This window comes from Thrips palmi, unplaced genomic scaffold, assembly GCF_012932325.1.
Source record: "Thrips palmi isolate BJ-2018 unplaced genomic scaffold, TpBJ-2018v1 HiC_scaffold_1, whole genome shotgun sequence".
Lineage (NCBI taxonomy): Eukaryota > Metazoa > Arthropoda > Insecta > Thysanoptera > Thripidae > Thrips > Thrips palmi.
In genome coordinates this window covers 11,078,498-11,101,685 of record NW_023144620.1, presented here as the reverse complement: position 1 = coordinate 11,101,685, position 23,188 = coordinate 11,078,498, and the positions used below count along the sequence as shown (strand labels likewise).

Here is a 23,188-nt window from a genome sequence, read left to right as displayed (position 1 = left end):
TAGAGTTTTGTCCGCCTCCACCGGTCTTCTGGCCCACTGTACGTCATGTCCGGGGCTTCCGGGCCCGGGCGCCGTGGCCCATGCTAAGTCGAGGCCATGATTGATAGCGAGGGCCGCACTTGCATTATTGATATGCTTATTAGGGTAGTGTTTGACTCCCTGAGGATGCGACGGCCTGTCCACTGCCAATACGTCAAACATCCTGACTCCGCCGAGGCGACGGGGCGGCAACGCGGCGGCGCGGCACGGAAGTGAAAGTTGCTCTTTGTTACATTGTAGGCGCGCGGCCCGCGGGGCGGGCGACCCGTAAAAAAGTGACAGGGGATAAAGTAGCGCGGTAAGTGACTGGCGGGCAAACGCACACCTCCGTAGAAGTGCGTACAGTAAAAGTTTTACGGGGAGAATAACGGCGACTGTCCCGTTTATCATCGTTCTAGGCCTCCTTGAAGTCCAATGGCCTCGGCCGGGCCGGGCTGGGCCACTGCGATCGGCCGGACATTCTTGCGGTGGGCCACGCGGACCTGGCGGCCGGGCGTCACCAATGGGCTTCACCGTCGCGGCGCGGCGCCTTTGACCGCCTTTTGACGTGCCCAAGAATGCCATTACGCCCCCGTTAACCGGTGGCGACGCCCGGCGCGCCTGCCGGACAAGTTTGATGAGTTTCCGTGTTGTCGCCGCGCGCCGCCGCGCCGCGGCCAAGTTGTATTACGAGGAAATCGGGCCTAGTTGACCACTGTCAGGGCGGGCCCCCAACCCGCAGCCCAGTGGGCCGGCGGGCGGGCCCCCAACCCGCAGCCCAGTGAGCCGGCGGCCAAAACTCTGGACGCGTTTTGGGCTCCTGAGTCGCTAAACAGTACTCGAACCGGACGTGTGACCCCACCAATCGATTCCTCGTTCGGAGACCAATCCATTGGTGGGGGTCACACGTTCGGTTCGAGTTTGTTAGCGACTCGGGAGCTCAAAACTCGTCCGGGATTTTGACCGCCTCCACCGACCGGTCTTCTGGCCCACTGCACAGTGGTGGCAGCCTCCCGCGAAATGGAATGCTGGGGATGCGTGTGTGGGGATGCGCGGCACACTCTCGACGGCGTGCGTGTAGTGCCACTGTAGTGAGAGCGCGGCGCACGTCAAAGAGGTCCCTCGGTTTGCAGCGAGCCATGTGGTGGCGGTCGCACTCGGGCGACGGCAAGGTGCCGCCGCCGCCCCCGAGGCCGCTCCGAGACCTCCCCGACGTCGCCTTCCGCATGCACTGCGCCCTCAAGTTCGGTCGGCGCTGGATGGCCGACCGGTCGCTGGAGCTGGAGGAGTTCCGGGCCATGTGGCGCCCGTTCAAGGGCTTCATCCTGCACCTGTTCCTGCTCATCCTCATGAACCTCACCTGCCTCTGCCGCCTCGACCGGTTCATGTTCTTCACCCACGACGCCCTCGAGGACTTCTACTGCAACAACCACTTCCCGGACGGCCCCGTCAACCAGATGATTACCTTCTACGAGGTGGACTCGGTGGAGGTAATTCCGCCGGGGAACGACTCGGTCATTTTGTTTCCGAGTTAGGCCACGCGCAGTGGGCCAGAAGACCGGTGGAGGCGGTCAAAATCCCGGACGCGTTTCCAGAGTCGCTAAATGGGACTCAAACCGAACGTGTGACCCCACCAATGGACTGCTCTCCGAACGAGGAGTCACACGTTCGGTTCGAGCCCTGTTAGCGACTTTGGAGCTCAAAACACGTCTTGAGTTTTGGCCATCGGTACCGGTCTTCTGGTCCACTGTGCCACCCCGGGCCCTTTGCAGCGGCTGTGGAGCTTCATGGACTACCTGGTGGAGGCGGTGGGCGAGGACGACCCGCCCGCCATCACGAAGGACAACCCGCTGGTGGGCAGGGTGCGCTTCCGCCAGCTGCGCGTCCGGGCCGGGCCCTGCATCGTGGCGCGGCGGCCCGAGTTCGCCGCGCGCTTCGACAAGTGCTACAGCTTTTTCGACGAGGCCACGGCGGACACGGCGCCGTTCGGGCTCGGCCAGGGCGAGGCCTGGACGCACCGCGACGACGACGAGGGCGACACGTCGTACGGGTACCTGCACGCCTACCCGCCGGGGGGCTTCTGGACGGACTTCCCGCGCGACGGGGACGCCGCCAAGGAGGCCCTGGAGACCCTCAAGGTACACCGAAAGTGCACCGCCGCGACACCGACTACTCTTTACCTCGCGTAACCCCGCCCCTCCCCCCGCCCTCCCCAAGAACAACAGCTGGGTGGACGAGGCGACGCGCGCCGTGTTCGTGGAGCACGCCTCGTACAACGCCAACTGCAACGAGGTGTGCCACGTGGGCGTGCGCTTCGAGCTGCCGCCCGGCGGCGGCGTGGTGCCCTTCATCAACATCCGGTGCGCGCCGCTCATGCAGTACGCCACCATGCTGGACTACTGGATCCTGGGCCACGAGATCCTCTTCTCCATCAGCACCTTCATGCTCACGGCCAACGAGTGGCTGCTGCTGCTCCGGCACCGACGTGCGTTCTCTAGAGACAGAAACCAACACGAAAACAGTGAGAAAGGCCGGTCGTGCACAGTGTGCCAGGATACTGGAGGAAGCGGCCAAAATTCTGGACGAATTCTGAGCTCCAGAGTCGTTAAATGGGACTCAAACCGAGCGTGTGACCCTACCAATGGATTCCTCGTTCGGAGAGCAATCCATTGGTGGGGTCACACGCTCGGTTCGAGTCCCATGTAGCGACTCTGGAGCTCAAAACGCGTCTAGAATTTTGGCCGCCTCCACCGGTCTTCTGGCCCACTGTGTGGCACCGCCACTTCATTAAGTGCGCTCGCTTTATTTTGAGGCGAGGCTGTTGCCGCGCCACGATAAGGCACGCGCTGTCATGCGTGCCAGGGCCCCGACGCACAGTGTGCCAGAGCAGCCTGCCTCATAACTGTCGGGAACATCTCTGTCGCGCGGGGCTTAGCCTCGGTTATTCCGGGCCGCCCGATCAATGTGTGGCGAGAATAATTTACGGGCTGCAGTAAAGACTTGTTTATAGCGTTGGGCCTGCCGGCCGGTGTAAGCGGGATATCCTACTCCCCGGATTGAGTTACTCCCCAGTACACCATCCATAGGGACAATGTACTCCCCCCTTAGGGAGAGTACACCATCCCTGGGGATAGTGTACTCCCCTACCTCGAGAGGGGGGGAGTACATTGACCCTAGGGATAGTGTACTCCCCCGGGAGTACACTATCCCTAGAGTGAAGGTACTCCCCCTCTCTTGAGGGGGGAGTACATTGGCCCTAGGGATGGTGTACTCCCCCACCAGCAGGGGAGTACTTGGTCCCTAGGGATAATGTACTCCCCCAAATGGCAGACGTCATAGGGCAGATGCCGTTGTCGGGTTGGTTGGGTTGGGTTTTCCTTGCATCAACGGAAGGCTACTTAATATTCTAAATCTAAACTGTCCAACCAATCCTAACCAAACCTAACGGGCTCGGGATAGATCTTACTCTACTCGCGACGGATGTTACCCTACTCTCGACAGATATTATAATCAAACATAATGGTCCAACCAGTCCTAACCTAACGGGCTCCTCACAGATCTCAAGGGCGCCGGAAGTGGGGTGCGGGGGAGGGCGACTTGCCCCCCCCCCCCCAAAATCTGGTGGGGGGGGGCATCGCCCCCCCCCCACTTTCAGACACTAAAGTGCCATTTTGAGCTCGAAATAGAGAAAAAAATATAGCAAAGTCGCAAATTCTTTGATTTTTGACTTCTTGCTCGCTTCGCTCGCAGGTTTTCTTAATTTTCCTCCATTATTTTGCCGTTTGGCTCGCTTCGCCCACCAATAAAGCGTGTGATTAGGCTCTAAAAATGGCAAAAGTTGTGTTAAAGTCTAGAATTGTGTGAATTTTCGCTTTAAGCTCGCTTCGCTCGCTGGATTTGGAACACTATTAGAGAAGTCTAAACCGTATTGGGTGTTGCCCCTTAACGGTAGGCAACCCAACAATTTTTCATAAAAATTTCGCCCCCCCCCCACTAGAAAGTACTTCCGGCGGCCCTGGACGCTGGCACAGCCTCGCTGTTTGACGCTGGCACAGCCTCGCTGTTTGACGCTGGCACAGCCTCGCTGTTTGACGCTGGCACAGCCTCGCTGTGTGAGGCTGGCACAGCCTCGCTGTTTGACGCTGGCACAGCCTCGCTGTGTTAGGCTGGCACAGCCTCGCTGTTTGACGCTGGCACAGCCTCGCTGTGTGAGGCTGGCACAGCCTCGCTGTGTGAGGCTGGCACAGCCTCGCTGTTTGACGCTGGCACAGCCTCGCTGTTTGACGCTGGCACAGCCTCGCTGTTTGACGCTGGCACAGCCTCGCTGTTTGACGCTGGCACAGCCTCGCTGTGTGAGGCTGGCACAGCCTCGCTGTGTGAGGCTGGCACAGCCTCGCTGTTTGACGCTGGCACAGCCTCGCTGTTTGACGCTGGCACAGCCTCGCTGTTTGACGCTGGCACAGCCTCGCTGTGTGAGGCTGGCACAGCCTCGCTGTTTGACGCTGGCACAGCCTCGCTGTGTTAGGCTGGCACAGCCTCGCTGTTTGACGCTGGCACAGCCTCGCTGTGTGAGGCTGGCACAGCCTCGCTGTGTGAGGCTGGCACAGCCTCGCTGTTTGACGCTGGCACAGCCTCGCTGTTTGACGCTGGCACAGCCTCGCTGTTTGACGCTGGCACAGCCTCGCTGTTTGACGCTGGCACAGCCTCGCTGTGTGAGGCTGGCACAGCCTCGCTGTTTGACGCTGGCACAGCCTCGCTGTTTGACGCTGGTACAGCCTCGCTGTTTGACGCTGGCACAGCCTCGCTGTGTTAGGCTGGCACAGCCTCGCTGTTTGACGCTGGCACAGCCTCGCTGTTTGACGCTGGCACAGCCTCGCTGTTTGACGCTGGCACAGCCTCGCTGTGTGAGGCTGGCACAGCCTCGCTGTTTGACGCTGGCACAGCCTCGCTGTTTGACGCTGGCACAGCCTCGCTGTGTGAGGCTGGCACAGCCTCGCTGTTTGACGCTGGCACAGCCTCGCTGTTTGACGCTGGTACAGCCTCGCTGTTTGACGCTGGCACAGCCTCGCTGTGTTAGGCTGGCACAGCCTCGCTGTTTGACGCTGGCACAGCCTCGCTGTTTGACGCTGGCACAGCCTCGCTGTTTGACGCTGGCACAGCCTCGCTGTGTGAGGCTGGCACAGCCTCGCTGTTTGACGCTGGCACAGCCTCGCTGTTTGACGCTGGCACAGGCTCGCTTTGTGAGGCTGGCACAGCCTCGCTGTTTGACGCTGGCACAGCCTCGCTGTGTTAGGCTGGCACAGCCTCGCTGTTTGACGCTGGCACAGCCTCGCTGTTTGACGCTGGCACAGCCTCGCTGTTTGACGCTGGCACAGCCTCGCTGTGTGAGGCTGGCACAGCCTCGCTGTTTGACGCTGGCACAGCCTCGCTGTTTGACGCTGGCACAGGCTCGCTTTGTGAGGCTGGCACAGCCTCGCTGTTTGACGCTGGCACAGCCTCGCTGTTTGACGCTGGCACAGCCTCGCTGTTTGACGCTGGCACAGCCTCGCTGTTTGACGCTGGCACAGCCTCGCTGTTTGACGCTGGCACAGCCTCGCTGTTTGAAGCTGGTACAGCCTCGCTGTTTGACGCTGGCACAGCCTCGCTGTTTGACGCTGGCACAGCCTCGCTGTGTGAGGCTGGCACAGCCTCGCTGTGTGAGGCTGGCACAGCCTCGCTGTGTGAGGCTGGCACAGCCTCGCTGTTTGACGCTGGCACCGCCTCGCTGTTTGACGCTGGCACAGCCGCGCTGTTTGACGCTGGCACAGCCTCGCTGTGTGAGGCTGGCACAGCCTCGCTGTTTGACGCTGGCACAGCCTCGCTGTTTGACGCTGGCACAGCCTCGCTGTTTGACGCTGGCACAATTTCGCTGTTTGACGCTGGCACAGCCTCGCTGTTTGACGCTGGCACAGCCTCGCTGTTTGACGCTGGCACAGCCTCGCTGTTTGACGCTGGCACAGCCTCGCTGTGTGAGGCTGGCACAGCCTAGCTGTTTGAGGCTGGCACAGCCTCGCTGTTTGACGCTGGCACAGCCTCGCTGTTTGACGCTGGCACAGCCTCGCTGTTTGACGCTGGCACAGCCTCGCTGTGTGAGGTGGCACAGCCTCGCTGTTGGACGCTGGCACAGCCTCGCTGTTTGACGCTGGCACAGGCTCGCTTTGTGAGGCTGGCACAGCCTCGCTGTTTGACGCTGGCACTGCCTCGCTGTTTGACGCTGGCACAGCCTCGCTGTTTGACGCTGGCACAGCCTCGCTGTGTGAGGCTGGCACAGCCTCGCTGTGTGAGGCTGGCACAGCCTCGCTGTGTGAGGCTGGCACAGCCTCGCTGTTTGACGCTGGCACCGCCTCGCTGTTTGACGCTGGCACAGCCGCGCTGTTTGACGCTGGCACAGCCTCGCTGTGTGAGGCTGGCACAATCTCGCTGTTTGACGCTGGCACAGCCTCGCTGTTTGACGCTGGCACAGCCTCGCTGTTTGACGCTGGCACAGCCTCGCTGTTTGACGCTGGCACAGCCTCGCTGTTTGACGCTGGCACAGCCTCGCTGTTTGACGCTGGTACAGCCTCGCTGTTTGACGCTGGCACAGCCTCGCTGTGTTAGGCTGGCACAGCCTCGCTGTTTGACGCTGGCACAGCCTCGCTGTTTGACGCTGGCACAGCCTCGCTGTTTGACGCTGGCACAGCCTCGCTGTGTGAGGCTGGCACAGCCTCGCTGTTTGACGCTGGCACAGCTTCGCTGTTTGACGCTGGCACAGGCTCGCTTTGTGAGGCTGGCACAGCCTCGCTGTTTGACGCTGGCACAGCCTCGCTGTTTGACGCTGGCACAGCCTCGCTGTTTGACCCTGGCACAGCCTCGCTGTTTGACGCTGGCACAGCCTCGCTGTTTGACGCTGGCACAGCCTCGCTGTTTGAAGCTGGTACAGCCTCGCTGTTTGACGCTGGCACAGCCTCGCTGTTTGACGCTGGCACAGCCTCGCTGTGTGAGGCTGGCACAGCCTCGCTGTGTGAGGCTGGCACAGCCTCGCTGTGTGAGGCTGGCACAGCCTCGCTGTTTGACGCTGGCACCGCCTCGCTGTGTGAGGTTGGCACAGCCTCGCTGTTTGACGCTGGCACAGCCTCGCTGTTTGACGCTGGCACAGGCTCGCTTTGTGAGGCTGGCACAGCCTCGCTGTTTGACGCTGGCACTGCCTCGCTGTTTGACGCTGGCACAGCCTCGCTGTTTGACGCTGGCACAGCCTCGCTGTGTGAGGCTGGCACAGCCTCGCTGTGTGAGGCTGGCACAGCCTCGCTGTTTGACGCTGGCACCGCCTCGCTGTTTGACGCTGGCACAGCCGCGCTGTTTGACGCTGGCACAGCCTCGCTGTGTGAGGCTGGCACAGCCTCGCTGTTTGACGCTGGCACTGCCTCGCTGTTTGACGCTGGCACAGCCTCGCTGTTTGACGCTGGCACAGCCTCGCTGTGTGAGGCTGGCACAGCCTCGCTGTGTGAGGCTGGCACAGCCTCGCTGTGTGAGGCTGGCACAGCCTCGCTGTTTGACGCTGGCACCGCCTCGCTGTTTGACGCTGGCACAGCCGCGCTGTTTGACGCTGGCACAGCCTCGCTGTGTGAGGCTGGCACAGCCTCGCTGTTTGACGCTGGCACCGCCTCGCTGTTTGACGCTGGCACAGGCTCGCTTTGTGAGGCTGGCACAGCCTCGCTGTTTGACGCTGGCACAGCCTCGCTGTTTGACGCTGGCACAGCCTCGCTGTTTGACCCTGGCACAGCCTCGCTGTTTGACGCTGGCACAGCCTCGCTGTTTGACGCTGGCACAGCCTCGCTGTTTGAAGCTGGTACAGCCTCGCTGTTTGACGCTGGCACAGCCTCGCTGTTTGACGCTGGCACAGCCTCGCTGTGTGAGGCTGGCACAGCCTCGCTGTGTGAGGCTGGCACAGCCTCGCTGTGTGAGGCTGGCACAGCCTCGCTGTTTGACGCTGGCACCGCCTCGCTGTTTGACGCTGGCACAGCCGCGCTGTTTGACGCTGGCACAGCCTCGCTGTGTGAGGCTGGCACAGCCTCGCTGTTTGACGCTGGCACAGCCTCGCTGTTTGACGCTGGCACAGCCTCGCTGTTTGACGCTGGCACAGTTTCGCTGTTTGACGCTGGCACAGCCTCGCTGTTTGACGCTGGCACAGCCTCGCTGTGTGAGGCTGGCACAGCCTCGCTGTTTGACGCTGGCACAGCCTCGCTGTTTGACGCTGGCACAGCCTCGCTGTTTGACGCTGGCACAGCCTCGCTGTTGGACGCTGGCACAGCCTCGCTGTGTGAGGCTGGCACAGCCTCGCTGTTTGACGCTGGCACAGCCTCGCTGTTTGACGCTGATAGATCTTACTCAACTCGCGTCAGATCTTAACCTACTCTTGACCCTACCCTTCTCTTGGAAGGGGAGAACATGTACTCCCATGCTGGTAGGGGAGTACAATATCCCTAGGGACCAAGTACTCCCCTGCTAGTGGGGGAGTACATTGGCCCTAGGGACAGTGTACGCCCCCCTTAGGGAGAGTACACCATCCCTAGGGATAGTGTACTCCCCTACCTCGAGAGGAGGGGAGTACATTGACCCTAGGGATAGTGTACCCCCGGGAGTACACTATCCCTAGGGTCAATGTACTCCCCCCCTCTCGAGGTAGGGGAGTACACTATCCCTAGGGATGGTGTACTCTACCTAAGGGGAGAGTACACTGTCCCTAGGGATGGTGTACTCCTGGGAGTCAATGGTTACGAGAGTATAATGCCCCGCCCAGACCGGCCTGACCCAAATAGTATGCTCCGCCCTAATGCGGCAGGCCAAAGGCTCGGTCGCTTATGGTGCGCTATCGGGTCGAGATACTGCAAAAGTGTTGAAAGTTACGGGACACAGTGGAGAGCGGGGTTCGAGTACTGTTTAAAAAGGAATCGTATTTTTTTTGTAATTGTTTTTAGTACCCATGTTTTAACTTCAGTGATTTACAAATTATTTGTTCCTGTAACAATCTAAACAGTTTGTGCCGAACTCCTGCTCAAAGTAGGCTCCTCCCCGTATCCGGCCGCCGCCCACTCTGCGGTGTCGGCAGTGCGAGAGACCCCGCCAGCGTGATGGACCGTTTGTGGTGTTGATGGTCCTTTTCCAGAGCGCACTAATCCCGTATAACGCGAGGGGGCAGCGTCGCGCCGCGCCGCGTGACTAGTGTACCCACGCCTTGCCCGTACTTTCACTGCGCAAACAAGCCCCGCGACATCCTTTTTTTTCTTTATTATTAAATCCCATTCAGTCTGCTCATTTTCATTCCCCCCTTTTTTATTTCGGCTGACGAATCATTCCGATGGAACGTGCTGCTAAATGTTTGTTGTGTTTGTGCAAACATTTTCCCCCTCCCCTTCTTGCCAGCCCGGCCGGCGGTGTTGACATCGCGAGCTGGGTCGATGATAGAGAAGGTGAAGTACTGAGGGGGTTGCCTCACGCTTGAGCGAGCATGCGATGTCTCTCTCTCTCTCTCTCTCTCTCTCTCTCTCTCTCTCTCTCTCTCTCTCTCTCTCTCTCTCTCTCTCTCTCTCTCTCTCTCTCACACACACACACACACACACGTACGTCACGCACAGTACTGCACACGCGTTCTAATGAATCGCCATAATAACAATGATGTTCGTTTTATGATCTGAGGAACGCAATCGGCGGTGGGTCGCTTCACGTATCGTACTGCGTCAAGTGCCTTTGAGTGTTGACGAACATTATTGAGTAAATTTTAGAAAAACTTGTGGGGAAAATTGTCGAAAGAAAGTCCCGAACTGGAGGTTGCGTGAACTGGTTCGGTCGCCCTTGCCCACTGCAGTGTGAAAATTTGAGTCATCACTTGATGCTAATTTCAAGGCTAATTTTCCTTACAAGGGTGTCATCAAGTCAATTAATGACAGTGTTGTCACGCCCATGCAATAAGTATAGGAGCTTTGATAAAAATGTCACCAATTTGTGACGAGATTGTCATCATTTCAAAGTGATGAAAATGTCATTCACGTTTTTGTCATAAAGTGACAACAAATTTTCACAGTGTGCCGGGGCGTTGGGATCGCAGGGGACCTGTGGCGGTTCGCGGCGGAGCACTACTCGTCCATGTGGACGCTCATGAACCTGCTGATGCTGGGCATGAGCTGGGGCGCCATCTGGTTCGGCGTGCACCGGTACGACGAGGCGACGCGGCTGCTGCTGTCCATGCAGGCCGAGGGGCTGGCCGCCTCGCAGCGCGCGCACCCCTTCCTGTACTACACCATGGGCTGCACCCAGCTCACGGCGGGCGTGGTGTTCGTCACGTGGCTGCGCACGTTCCAGTACCACCGCGTCACTACGCAGGTCAGCCTCGCACAGTGGATTTGCCAGAAGACCGGTGGAGGCGGCCAACATTCTAGACGCGTTTTGAGCTCCAGAGTCGCTAAACAGGACTCGAACCGACCGTGTGACCCCACCAATGGATTCCTCGTTCGGAGAGCCATCCATTGGTGGGGGCACACGCCCAGTTCGAGTCCTGTTTAGTGACTCTGGAGCTCAAAACGCGTCCGGGACCGCCTCCACCGGTATTCTGACCCACTGTGCGGCGTCGGCGTGATCCCCGGCCCGCGCGCTGCGGCATGTGAAGCACGCACTTGCTGCAGGTGCTGGTGACGCTGCAGCGCTCCCGCTTCGACCTCATCGGCTACTTCGCCATGTACCTGGTGCTGCACTGCGCCTTCGCGCAGGCGGGCTATTACCTCTTCGGCGACCAGGTGGGCGCGGGGTGGCTTTACGCACAGTGGGCCAGATGACCGGGGGAGGCGGCTGAAACTCCCGGACGCGTTTTGAGCGCATAGACGCTAAACTGGATGCGAATTGAACGAGTGACCCCACCACTGGATTGCTCTCCGAACGAGGAATCCATTGATGGGGTCACTCGTTCAATTCGCATCCAGTTTAGCGTCTATGCGCTCAAAACGCGTCTAAAGTTTGACCGCCGGTGTCGGTCTTCTGGCACACCGTGTTGCGGTAGGCCTCGCCCCCCGTGGACCCCAACCTCAACCCCTCCCTCCCAGGTCTCGCCGTTCAAGACCTTCTCCGAGAGCGCGCTCGCCATCCTGGCCATCGCCTTGGGCGAGATGCGGTCCGACGTGATCCTGACGGCGCACAGCGGCACCGGCCCCGTGTACTTCCTGCTACTCATCTTCATCGTCATCTTCGTCTTCCACAACATGTTCTTCGTCATCCTGTCGTACAACTACGACTCGGTGCGCGAGGAGCGCAGCCAGCTGGACCGCGGCCTCAACTTCATCGCCTTCATCTACAACGGCTACCTGAACCTGACCAAGCCGAACCGGCCGCCCGACCCCCAGGAGGACATGGAGCGCCGCCTGATGCGGTGCGGCTTCAGCCCCGCGTCCCTGCAGACCTTCCGGTCCTTCCTCAAACCCGCGCAGGTTACCGCCACACCAAACTACGCGCCATCAAAAGTGTTCAAACAACGTGGGAAAAAAATTGCAACGGAAATTTTGACGAGCGTGCTGCTTGGCGCAGGACATGAAGACGCCCGTGCAGACGCAGGACCCCAACGTGGCGAGCGTCAAGGACCTGAGATCGAGAGTCCGTAGGAGATTCACCAGGCGCGCCTGGACCCTCCGGAGGACATGGAGCGCCGCCTGGCGGTACGGCAGGCGTCGCAGCCGGTCCGACCGTCGCCCCGCCGGAGAAACGCATTCTCGCGGCCGTTGTGATGCGGGCGTGGCGTGTCAGCCGGCGCGCCGAGCGCCCGCCTGCTGTCGGAGCAGTCCGGACGCACGTGGGCCAGAAGCCCGGCCGCCCGGCCGCCCAGCCCCGGGGAGACGCCCCGCCGAAGAGTCTGTGTCGTGTAGGTCAGGTCCGCGACGCACAGTGGGCCAGAAGCCCGGCCCGCCCGGCCCGCCCAGCCCCGGGGAGACGCCACCGCCGAATGAGTCGGTCGTGTAGCGTCAGGTCCGCGACGCACAGTGGGCCAGAAGCCCGGCCCGCCCGGCCCGCCCAGCCCCGGGGGAGACGCCCCGCCGAATGAGTCTGTGTCGTGTAGTCAGGTCCGCGACGCACAGTGGGCCAGAAGCCCGGCCCGCCCGGCCCGCCCAGCCCCGGGGAGACGCCCCGCCGAATGAGTCTGTGTCGTGTAGGGTCAGCGCGTCGCCCGCCAGCGACGCACTGGGCCGAAGCCCGGCCGTCGGCGCCCCGCCCGCCGCGGCCCGCCCAGCCCCGGGGGAGACGCCCCGCCGAATGAGTCTGTGTCGTGTAGGTCAGGTCCGCGACGCACAGTGGGCCAGAAGCCCGGCCCGCCCGGCCCGCCCAGCCCCGGGGGAGACGCCCCGCCGAATGAGTCTGTGTCGTGTAGGTCAGGTCCGCGACGCACAGTGGGCCAGAAGCCCGGCCCGCCCGGCCCGCCCAGCCCCGGGGAGACGCCCCGCCGAATGAGTCTGTGTCGTGTAGGTCAGGTCCGCGACGCACAGTGGGCCAGAAGCCCGGCCCGCCCGGCCCGCCCAGCCCCGGGGGAGACGCCCCGCCGAATGAGTCTGTGTCGTGTAGGTCAGGTCCGCGACGCACAGTGGGCCAGAAGCCCGGCCCGCCCGGCCCGCCCAGCCCCGGGGGAGACGCCCCGCCGAATGAGTCTGTGTCGTGTAGGTCAGGTCCGCGACGCACAGTGGGCCAGAAGCCCGGCCCGCCCGGCCCGCCCAGCCCCGGGGAGACGCCCCGCCGAATGAGTCTGTGTCGTGTAGGTCAGGTCCGCGACGCACAGTGGGCCAGAAGCCGCCCGCCGGCCCGCCCAGCCCCGGGGGAGACGCCCCGCCGAATGAGTCTGTGTCGTGTAGGTCAGGTCCGCGACGCACAGTGGGCCAGAAGCCCGGCCCGCCCGGCCCGCCCAGCCCCGGGGGAGACGCCCCGCCGAATGAGTCTGTGTCGTGTAGGTCAGGTCCGCGACGCACAGTGGGCCAGAAGCCCGGCCCGCCCGGCCCGCCCAGCCCCGGGGGAGACGCCCCGCCGAATGAGTCTGTGTCGTGTAGGTCAGGTCCGCGACGCACAGTGGGCCAGAAGCCCGGCCCGCCCGGCCCGCCCAGCCCCGGGGAGACGCCCCGCCGAATGAGTCTGTGTCGTGTAGGTCAGGTCCGCGACGCACAGTGGGCCAGAAGCCCGGCCCGCCCGGCCCGCCCAGCCCCGGGGGAGACGCCCCGCCGAATGAGTCTGTGTCGTGTAGGTCAGGTCCGCGACGCACAGTGGGCCAGAAGCCCGGCCCGCCCGGCCCGCCCAGCCCCGGGGGAGACGCCCCGCCGAATGAGTCTGTGTCGTGTAGGTCAGGTCCGCGACGCACAGTGGGCCAGAAGCCCGGCCCGCCCGGCCCGCCCAGCCCCGGGGGAGACGCCCCGCCGAATGAGTCTGTGTCGTGTAGGTCAGGTCCGCGACGCACAGTGGGCCAGAAGACCGGCGGAGGCGGTCACAATCCCGGACGCGTTTCGAGCTCCAGAGTCGCTGAATAACACTCGAACCGAACGTGTGACCCCACCAGTGGATTGCTCTCCGAACGAGGAATCCATTGGTGGGGTCACACGCCCAGTTCGAGTCCCACTTAGCGACTCTGGGGCTCAAACGCGTCGAGACTTTTGGCCCACTGTGCTCACGGCGGCTTCCTTACTGCTGCGCGTCCAAAACGTGCACACTTCTTCGTCAAACGTCCCCGCCCCCTAAACTGCACCTAAACCCCATTCAGGCCCCCGGGGCTCCGCCTGGGCGTGTCTGTCAAAGGGCTCGGGGCCCTTTTGGACCCTTTCAAGTGACACCCGACGCGCCCTTGGTGAGGAACTCTCGCACCAGAAGGGGTGGGGGGGGGGGGCTGTAGTTTAGCAGCCGGCCTCGGCCATGGCTTTGCCGAGACACACAGCAGCAGGCAGACTTTACTAATCCCGCGCGTCCCGGCCGACGCCGTCCTCTGTCGAAGTTCTTGGGGACGCTTCCGGGCTGCTCGGTCTGGCTGCTCGGTCTGACTGCTCGGTCTGGCTGCTCGATATGGCTGCTGTACTGTGCCCTGGAATAACCTCGGCTGCCATGGCAACCCGACCGGCCGTCAGGGCCTTTGAGGGCATGTCGTGTCCGCACTGTATCGACAGACTGGTTTGGCTCCTTTGACCGGGGTCCGATTCCTCGAACCGACCACTCGATTTGAACGGGCCGCTCCTGGAACGAGGGAGCTGTGTTTGTTATCGTGGCACTTGATTAAAGTCCCATTTGAGGACTGGATTGCATGTGTGTAGGGTTTTCGCTGGAACCGTCTGCGTCACACACTGCTGCTGGCCGCTGGTGGATATTCTGCCAGCCTGCACGAACACCGCCCAGCGGCCAAAACTCTAGACGCGTTTTGAGCTCCAGAGTCGCTAAACTGGACTCGAACCAAACGTGTGACCCCATCAATGGATTACTCAATCGGAGAGCAATCCTTTGGTGGGGTCACACGTTCTGTTCGTGTCCCATTCAGCGACTCTGAAGCTCAAAACGCGTCCGGGATTTCGACCGCCTCCACCGGCCTTCTGGCCCACTGCACCCTGTCCTTCCTTGGTCATCGCGCTGAACCCCTTTCCTGTTTGTGTGTTCCAGGTGAGCTCTACGGGCTGTGACCGTCGGCGGCGCTGCAAAGGGCAAGCAAACCAATCAGCCGTGCAAATACTGTGTCTTTTTTCCGTCCGCCTCGGCGGGGCTTCCACCTTTCACTTGGCAGCCCGGCCGGGTCTCGGAACGGGCAGCGTTACATCCAGCACGAGCGACCTTTTCCAACTTGGATGCTCTTCAACAACGTGCGCGCTGATGCAGCAGTTGCGGCGTGGCGTCTGGGGGAAGGGGGAGGGGGGGGGGGGCTCAGCTCAGCATCCTCGGAATAGAAGTGGATGGGGGAAGAAGCGCGACCGGAAAGGGGTGGCTTGTGAAGTAGGTCGGGGCTCGGCCAGGCTCGGCTCGGCGCGGATTAGAGGTGTTGGCCGGTACGGCCTAGTCTACCTAGCCGCGGGCCGGCCGGCCGGGGAGTGGCGGCCAGGCAGAGCTGGCAGCGCAGCGGTATTTTGGTTCCAACTCACGGGACGCGCGGCGGGCTGCCGGAGCACTGATGCGGAGCTGAAGCCGATCGTCTGAGCGGCGCGGCGCGGCGCGTGGTAAAGGGGAAGGTTCACGGTTCGCGCCCGCCTGGCTGCCGTTTTTCCACTTGTTTACCCTTCTGGGCCACGCCACGTCTCTTCTTCCTCCTCCTGCTCCTCTCACCAATCCCAGTCCCGCCTGCTCTGCCTGCCTGCAAGACGGTGGAGGTGAAGATACGGTGATTGAAGCCTGCGGGAGGGGAGGGGAGGAGAGGGGAGGGGGTTGGGGGTCCCCTTGTCCGGGGATCAGGCGATGGCGCGGATGCCGGTGGATTTATTCGGCTGTTATCCATCGGGAATGGGGAGCTCGCGTTCGCATGCCGCGGCAGCGCGCAGTGGGCCAGAGGACCGGTGGAGCCGGGCATAACTCTAGTAGATGCGTTCTGAGTTTCAGAGTCGCCAAACAGGCCTCGAACCGAGCGTGCGACCCCACCAACGGATTCCTCGTTCGGAGAGCAATCCATTGGTGGGGTCACACGTTCGGTTCGAGCCCTGTTTAGCGATTCTGGAGCTCAAAACGCGTCTAGAATTTTCGCCACCTCCGCCGGACTTCTGGCCCACTTTGCTCTGTCAGCAAAACCACGCTCTGCGCCGCGCAGCGGAACGAACCCATCACACGCATTGGAAGGCAAGCTTAAAAAACACATCTGAAAACGAACCCATCAACTGCTGCGGCGAGCAGCTGTCATGCTTTTCGAGGTCCGCGAAAAAAAAAGATCAAATACAAATCGCATACACTGTATCGCGGAAAAGGAAAAAGCAAAGAGGTCTCGGTCCAGCAGGGAGCTGTGGGGGCTCCAGAGCACCACAACGCGCAGATGTGTAACTTGCTCGTATTGTGTGTGCTTTGGATTCCTCATGGTGTGTACGTGAGTGAGATTGGCTGCCGACGTCCCCTATCGCTTACTCCACTTTCCACAGTAACACTTCCCGCAGGGACGGTAGTCGTAGAGGATTGGAGGGGGGAGGGGGTGAAGGTTGTTTGGGGGATGAGGCTCCATCGACATACGCTCTCACGCGGCCTGCTTGATGGCGTCACAGCCTCCATAAATCACATCTCTGCCGTGTGTGTGTGTGTGTGTGTGTGTGTGTGTACATTCCCTAAGGTGACACATGGTGTGCCTCACTTCCTGGAGCCTTTTAGGGGAGCAGAGACATCCCCGAGGAGTGCAATTTCGAGCCACGATGAGCACACACAGGCTTATCCTGCGGGCATCTAAAATGTCTGTTGGGCGGCATAGGGCCCTGCAGGGCACGGGGCTTTACCATAATATCGATTTGGCCGTCGCTGCTCCCCTGCTCCATCCCCGTCAGTCCGACAGCAGCCCCTTTCTCGTGCTCTGGAAGTCTGGCTCTGCCGGGCCGGGTCGCCGCCGCCGCGGCCAAACTTTTCGGGAACAACGTTTCCGTGTCGTGTCGCCCGGAGTTGCGATTCTGCACGTGTTTTGCACGTGTTTTGTACGTGTTGCCGCGCGGCCTAAGTTGGCCGCGGGGTCCACGCGTCACGGTGGGCCAGAAGACCGGTGGAGGCGGCCAAAACTCTAGACGCGTTATGAGCTCCAGAGTCGCTAAACAGGACTCGAATCGAACGCGTGACCCTACCATCGGATTCCTCGTTGGGAGAGCAATCGATTAGTAGGGTCACACGTCCGGTTCGGAGTCCCGTTTAGCGATCCTGAAGCTCAAAACGCGTCTCGAGTTTTGGCCGCCTCCACCGGTCTTCTGGCCCACTGTGACGCGCCGCGCTGCCCCCCCGGCAGTCGGCTTGATAGAGGGCCGGGATCGGCATAGCGACCCTTTCCGTGGCCGCCTGTCTGTCTGCCTGTCTGTCCGCCTGTCTGTCCGCCTGTCTGTCCGCCTGTCTGTCTGTCCGTCCGTCGTGCGGCCGGCCGGCCCGGCTTGGCAACGGCTTGCCCCGGGCACGCTCGCTCTACCTGCAGCCCGATTCCGAGCGGGAGGTCTCTCTGTCTCTATCGCTCTCGTGAGGCGAGCCGCTCGGGTGCGAGAGAGAGCCCGACGGGACCTCCCACTCGGAATGAGCTTGCTGGCACTGCCCTCTCCAAATCCTGCATAATTACCCCCTCGGCCCGACCCAGCGGCCCGCTGTACCGCCGTGCCGCGGTGGGGCCTGCACCAGTCCCGCAGTGTATCACGCAAGGTAACACCCCCCCCCCCCCCCCCGGGTGGCCAAGTGGCGCGTAGAGGGCCGGGAGATCTGTCCGGGACACGGACTACAGGTGTCAAACAGGCGGCTCGCATCACACGCGTGATGGGCCACCTTTTGAACATCGTGAGTTTGATTCGAGTCCTCTGTACTCTGGTCCTCTGTGCCGACGGCCGAAAGTTTCTTCCAAACTTCGATAGGTGAATTTTTGTCGTATTTTCTGGCGCATCCTTGAGAGAACATAATCCATGATGATGGGCCCCGGCCCGGCCCTGGCGCCCTGGCGTTGCCCTGGCGCTGGCCGCCTGCCATGCTGGGGATAGGCAACGCGCTGGACAGCCGTGCCCGGCGGGCTGGCCTACCCTCGGCATCGCAGGGGCTCCGCGCTGCACGCGCACAGTGGGCCAGAAGACCGGTGGAAGCGGTCGAAATTAGAGACGCATTTTGAGCTCCAGAGTCGCTAAATGGGACTTGAATCGAACGTATGACCCTACCAATGTATTGCTCTCTGAACGAGGAATTCATTGGTGGGGTCACACGTTCGGTTCGAGTCCTGTTTAGCGACTCAGGAGCCCAAAACGTGTCCAGAACTTTGGTCACCTCCAGCGGTTTTCTGGCCCACTGTGACGCCCCCCTTCGATAAACCAATGCATCGTTAATCCGGCGAAACGATTAATCGAATTGATGAATCGATGTTTTGATTTCTATTTATGTTTAGCATTGTATCGATGAAGTGATACATCGATTAATCGACGTGTTAATGAATTGATGTTTCGATGAAATGATGCTTCGATACATTGATGAATCGGTGAATCGGTGCCGCCGGCACCGCGATATCCCGGCCCTAGCACGCTGCCTGCTGCGGGAGACGCGGCCAGCAAGTCGCAAAATGGAGAAAATGAAAAACCAAATAAAACGAGACGCTTGCACGTCATCAGGGTAATTGGGGGCCCTGATTGACATCGGAAACGACAGAGTCGCGTTTCATTTTTCATCTCTCTGCGCTGCGGGCTGGTCCGGGCTGGTCCGGGCCCCGGAACGCCGGGACGGCGGGACGGAGTGTCTTGTTTCCCCCATTCCTCGGGGAATATGGAAATGGACGGAGTTAATGAAAACATTAGGGAGCGCTGTTTTCGTTCTGTCGGAGGAAAACGGAAGGGAGGGGTCGGCCCATCGCCAAGGCGTCGCCGGAGCCGCGCCGAGCAGAACGGATTTTGATTGGCTCAAGAAATATGCCGATTGAATATTCCCATCATCATCGGGCGGACGGACTGGCGGGTCAGATTTCTGAAAAGTCGCGTCGTCGCGGCGGCTGGAGTGGGGGACGGGGAGGGGGGGGGGGGGCAGCGTGCGGGAGGCAGCAGGGAAATGATTTCCTTTATCTTCACGGGCCATTTGGTCTTAGCTGCGGCCTTGGCTCGCGGTTCCGCCCCGGACGACCCGGGGGGGGGGGGGGGGGGGGGGGGGGGGGCTGGAGAGAGAATTGGGGGACTGGAGGGGCTCGCGTGCTCCAGCCCAACAGAAAGGATCCTTCAGGTCACTGCGGAAAAATGGCCCTGGAGGAAAGGGCGGCCTGCCGCTGGAGAAGACACAGCGGACCGTCCGAAAACAAAGGACTGCCGGGTGCCAGTACCAACGGTACCAACCCACCGGGATTAATTAATTATCAAGGAACTTTTGGGCGGGCTGGCTGGCTGGCTGGCTGGCGGCACGGTAATTTTGTGCAGCGGCACGGCCGTGCGGCGGCGGGGCCGGCGGCCAATCACGCCTATTTGTCTAGCGCCGTATCATTGTTTATTAGTTCGCCGGGGATTAGCGCTCCTCTGTCGTCTGAATGGCGGCCAGCGCGCCAGCGCCACGCCGGCCCACACTGGAAACAGAATTTCTTTTGTCGCATTGTCTCCGCCGAGCCCCCCCGGTACTACACATGGCCTGAATGCCCCGCTTTCCGCTGTCTCTCTTCCCCTATCGTTTCTCTCTCTCTCTCTCTCTCTCTCTCTCTCTCTCTCTCTCTCTCTCTCTCTCTCTCTCTCTCTCTCACACACACACACACACACACACACACACACACTCTCTCTCTGTCCTTTCCTATCCCGACCCACCCTGACACACTTGACCCCAAAACGTCGGAGACAGCTTATCAATCATGGGATTAGGTGGATCTAGTACGACCGCCCTGATCTCCGACCGTCCGTCTGTCCGTCTGTCTGTTCCTCTCTCTGTCTGTTTGCCTGCGTTTTTGTGCGCGGCCTTTGCAGAGAGAAAGAGAGAGAGAAGGGTGCAGGCACGCCCCGCGCGATGCCGTGCGCAAACTTTGTCGTGGTGATTGCATCGCACACGCGCGCGCCTATCGCCAACCTCATGGAACTGTGTGCGAACACGTTTTGGCGGGAAAGTCGTTCCCGACTGGAGTGCCCCGCCCCGCCCCGCCCCGCCCCGACCACGAAGAGGACGACGACGGCGTGCTCGTGATGCGACCGGGGTCTTCTCGGTGTCACGCCGTATAAATCCATACCGATGCGGAGGGCGGAGGAGCCTGGGCCATCTTTGACAGTCGTGCCTCTCTCTCTCTCTCTCTCTCTCTCTCTCTCTCTCTCTCTCTCTCTCTCTCTTTTTCTCTCTTTCTCTGCGCCTCGGAGTGAGTGTAACGAGGGCGGCATGCCTGTCAATGCGCGGCCTCCGCGTCCCGGCCTGCCGGCGGCCTGCCCACTGGAGCAACACGGCCGACACGGCCGACACGGCCGCAAGGGTCAACCGGACGGCGACGCCGAGGGCTGCCGAGGGCAGCGGCAACGAAAAAGAAGTAGAAAGAATTCAGAAAGCGGTCACCGCCGCGCCGCCGGGCCGCCAGGCGTAGCGGCGCCCCCTCCCTCCGCCCCCTGGCCGCCCCACTGCTCGACACGGCCATAAGGCCCTGCCTGCCGTGTCTGCATCGCGTTGGCCGCGACAAGCGCTGCATAATGAGCTGATTTAATTACGGGTCGTTTGGAAATTACGTAACGCCTCGTGTTGTTGCTGCGGGCGAGTTTTATTCCGCGTCGCGCGCCGTGGCGTGATGTTGGACGCGGCTGGCTGGGAACACTCTAGAGTGCACAGTGGGTCAGAAGACCGGTGGAGACGGTCAAAATCCCGGACGCGTTTTGAGCTCCAGAGTCGCGTAGCCTGCCTCGAAGCGAACGTGTGACCCCACCAATGGATTGCTCTCCGAACGAGGAATCCATTGGTGGGGTCACACGCTCGGTTCGAGTCCTGTCGAGCGACTCTGGAGCTCAAAACGCGTCTGGAGCTTTGGCCGCCGGCGCCGGTCTTGTGGTCACTGTATGTGCCGAAGGAGTCCTTGCCGTCGCCGGCCGCCTGCGGTGCCACAATTTGGGCTGGGCCACTGTAAGGGCGAGACAGGCCGCGGGCAGTGTGTCACACAATGGACGCCGCAGTGCTATCTGCCGACCGCATGCGGGGCGCGTTCCGCTAGGCTGCCCGCCCCGCCGCCCTGCCCGCCCGGACAGAAGGGAAGACCAGCGCCGACCACACTCGAACAAGTGATTCCTTGAACCAGGACAATCGGGGACAATTCACTTCCAACAAGTGAATTCACTTGAAATGAAAATCACGTTTTGGGGCGTCCGAGCGGAAAAACGGGCTAACCGCAGCACCACCTGGCCTACGTCTATGCTCGAGTGTTTTTGATCAAATTTGGCGAGTTTGAGTGTGCCAGGCGAAAGGCGACCCCGTGTTGGCGGCGAGGCGAACGGCAGCAGGCAAGTCGCCGCCGATCCATCACTTACGTACCGGCAGTACCAAAAGTTTCTGACAGGGGTGTTACTGAAGGGCCCGGGCTCGCCCCGCGGCCCCGCCCCGCCGAGCCGCTGCCTTCTCGTATCGCAATCCAAGGTCAAACTCGGTCACGGAGTAACTTCGCCGTGACGGTGCGCGCCGAAATGGGACGCGGGATGACTCGCGTAAAGTCTCGGTGCGGCCTTTTGTGCCTCGCCGTCAAAGACGAAGTGGTCCACGACCGCGGCGGCGACGACGACGACCACCACACTGCCGCACCGCCATTGTGCTCCAACCCGCAATTATCTGGAGTGCACTTTTGGGAGCGCAGCGTCTCGCGGTGCAGCCGGCGGCGGACCCCCGCGCCAAACACGTGCAGTGCCTGGGGAAAAGCGCGCGAAAAAAGCGCGTGAAAAAAGTGCGCGAAAAAAGCGCGCTAAAAAGCCAAAAAGCGCGCGAAAAAAAAAACAGCGCGTGAAAAACGCGCATAGAAAAGCACGCAAAAAAGCACCTGATAGGCAAAGCGCGCAGTTAATGCTTGCAAAAAAAGCGCGCGAAAGGAGGAGCGCGTGAAACAGCGCGAACGAGCGTCTGACTGCGTGTGAGACTGCAGCGAGTGACGGCGGCGGGTTTAAACATTGACGCCTCGCGTTCTTTCAAGTCTTTGTGTTCCCCTCCCTCCTCTTCTACTCTGCGGCGCTGCGCATGCACGCGGCGCTGCCAACGGGCGGAAAGTAGAAAGAGAAAAGAACGCCTCACCGCGACAACAAACAAATTTTGCAGCGAAGGGATCAACGGCTTGTTTTTGTTGGCGCGAGGGCTGCGGCGAGGGCGCACGTGGCGCGCTGGGCTTCAGCAGGCTGTTTCACAGTGTCTCTGTCGCGCTCACGCGGCGTGAGGTAGAGGTGCGAGGGAGACACGGGGCGTCGAAACGATGCGCTGAGGCGGCGGCGGCAGTCGAAGCAGAGCAGCTCGCCGGCGCCAGTGCGAAAGACTCACAGCAGGCGGCGAAATAAGCCCAGACGTGGTGCAACTCCACGTGCGCGAGGGACGCGTTCGACTCGTCGAGGTGCAGCCTGCAGGGGGCGCGTTCGGGTGTCTTGTTTGATGTCCGTCCGGCGGCACTCGGGCCACTCCACTCCGGGCTGACGGCCACCGCCAAATACCCTTTCAGGTGGCGTGGCGCGGGCCGGGCCAGTGGAGGCCAGTGGGGTGGCAGTCGTCGCCTCCACTGGAGTGCGCGGACGGATGACAACAGGGCCCTGCTTTATTCAATCGAACGAGGCTTTCTGTCCGTATTTCTGTCTGTCTGTCTGTCTGTCTGTCTGTCTGTCCGTCTGTCCGTCCGCCCCGTCGTCCGAGATAAGAGGGATGGCTCGGCGCACGCACGATGACCGTCCAGATACGGATATGAGAATGAATATTTCATGTTTGGATCCCGCCCCCCCTTTTTCGTCGGGCTAGCATGTACGTGTGAGGTGGGCGAGGTGTGTGTGTGTGTGGGTGCTGTCCTTCTTTATTATGTCGTGTCGAGCCAAAACGGCGAGGGGGTAAACACTCGGGGTTTTGGTGTACAGACTACTCCCTATTACGCGTATTACGGGTATTACGGATGTATTACGCGTATTACAGGTGTATTACGGGTATTACGTGTGTATTACGGGTATTACATGTGTATTACGGGTATTACAAGTGTATTACGGGTATTACAGGTGTATTACGGGTGTATTACGGTGCGCATGGAATATCAACGGAACAGTTTCTCTGTAAAAAAAACGTAACTGTTACGGACCCAAAAGGCGCGCCAAGCACCTATGATACACGTAATTCACCCGTAATACGCGTAATACAACAGTAATACGCGTGATACACACGTAATACCCGTAATACACACGTAATACCCGTAATACACACGTAATACGCGTAATACACACGTAATACGCGTAATGCACCCGTAATACCCGTAATACGCGTAATACGACCGAAATACACGTAATTCACCCGTAATACACGGAAAAGTGTGGGTGATAAT

General features: G+C 60.9%; 3 protein-coding genes across 4 annotated transcripts in view; all 3 read left to right on the top strand.

Moving 5' to 3' along the window:
* LOC117654207 (complexin) overlaps nucleotides 1-23,188 on the top strand; it is a 161,330-nt gene that overhangs the window by 45,657 nt on the left and 92,485 nt on the right. The gene's annotated exons all lie outside the window — the stretch shown is intronic.
* Nucleotides 1,158-3,940, top strand: LOC117644423. The gene is made up of 4 exons (XM_034383946.1): nucleotides 1,158-1,508; nucleotides 1,791-1,988; nucleotides 2,236-2,503; nucleotides 3,897-3,940. The coding sequence occupies exons 1-4, from the start codon at nucleotides 1,158-1,160 to the stop codon at nucleotides 3,938-3,940; spliced, it is 861 nt and encodes a 286-aa protein (XP_034239837.1).
* On the top strand, nucleotides 10,333-11,678 carry LOC117644370. Its single transcript, XM_034383808.1, has 3 exons — nucleotides 10,333-10,413; nucleotides 10,713-10,772; nucleotides 11,127-11,678. Exons 1-3 carry the CDS (start codon nucleotides 10,333-10,335, stop codon nucleotides 11,676-11,678), a joined length of 693 nt encoding a protein of 230 aa, XP_034239699.1.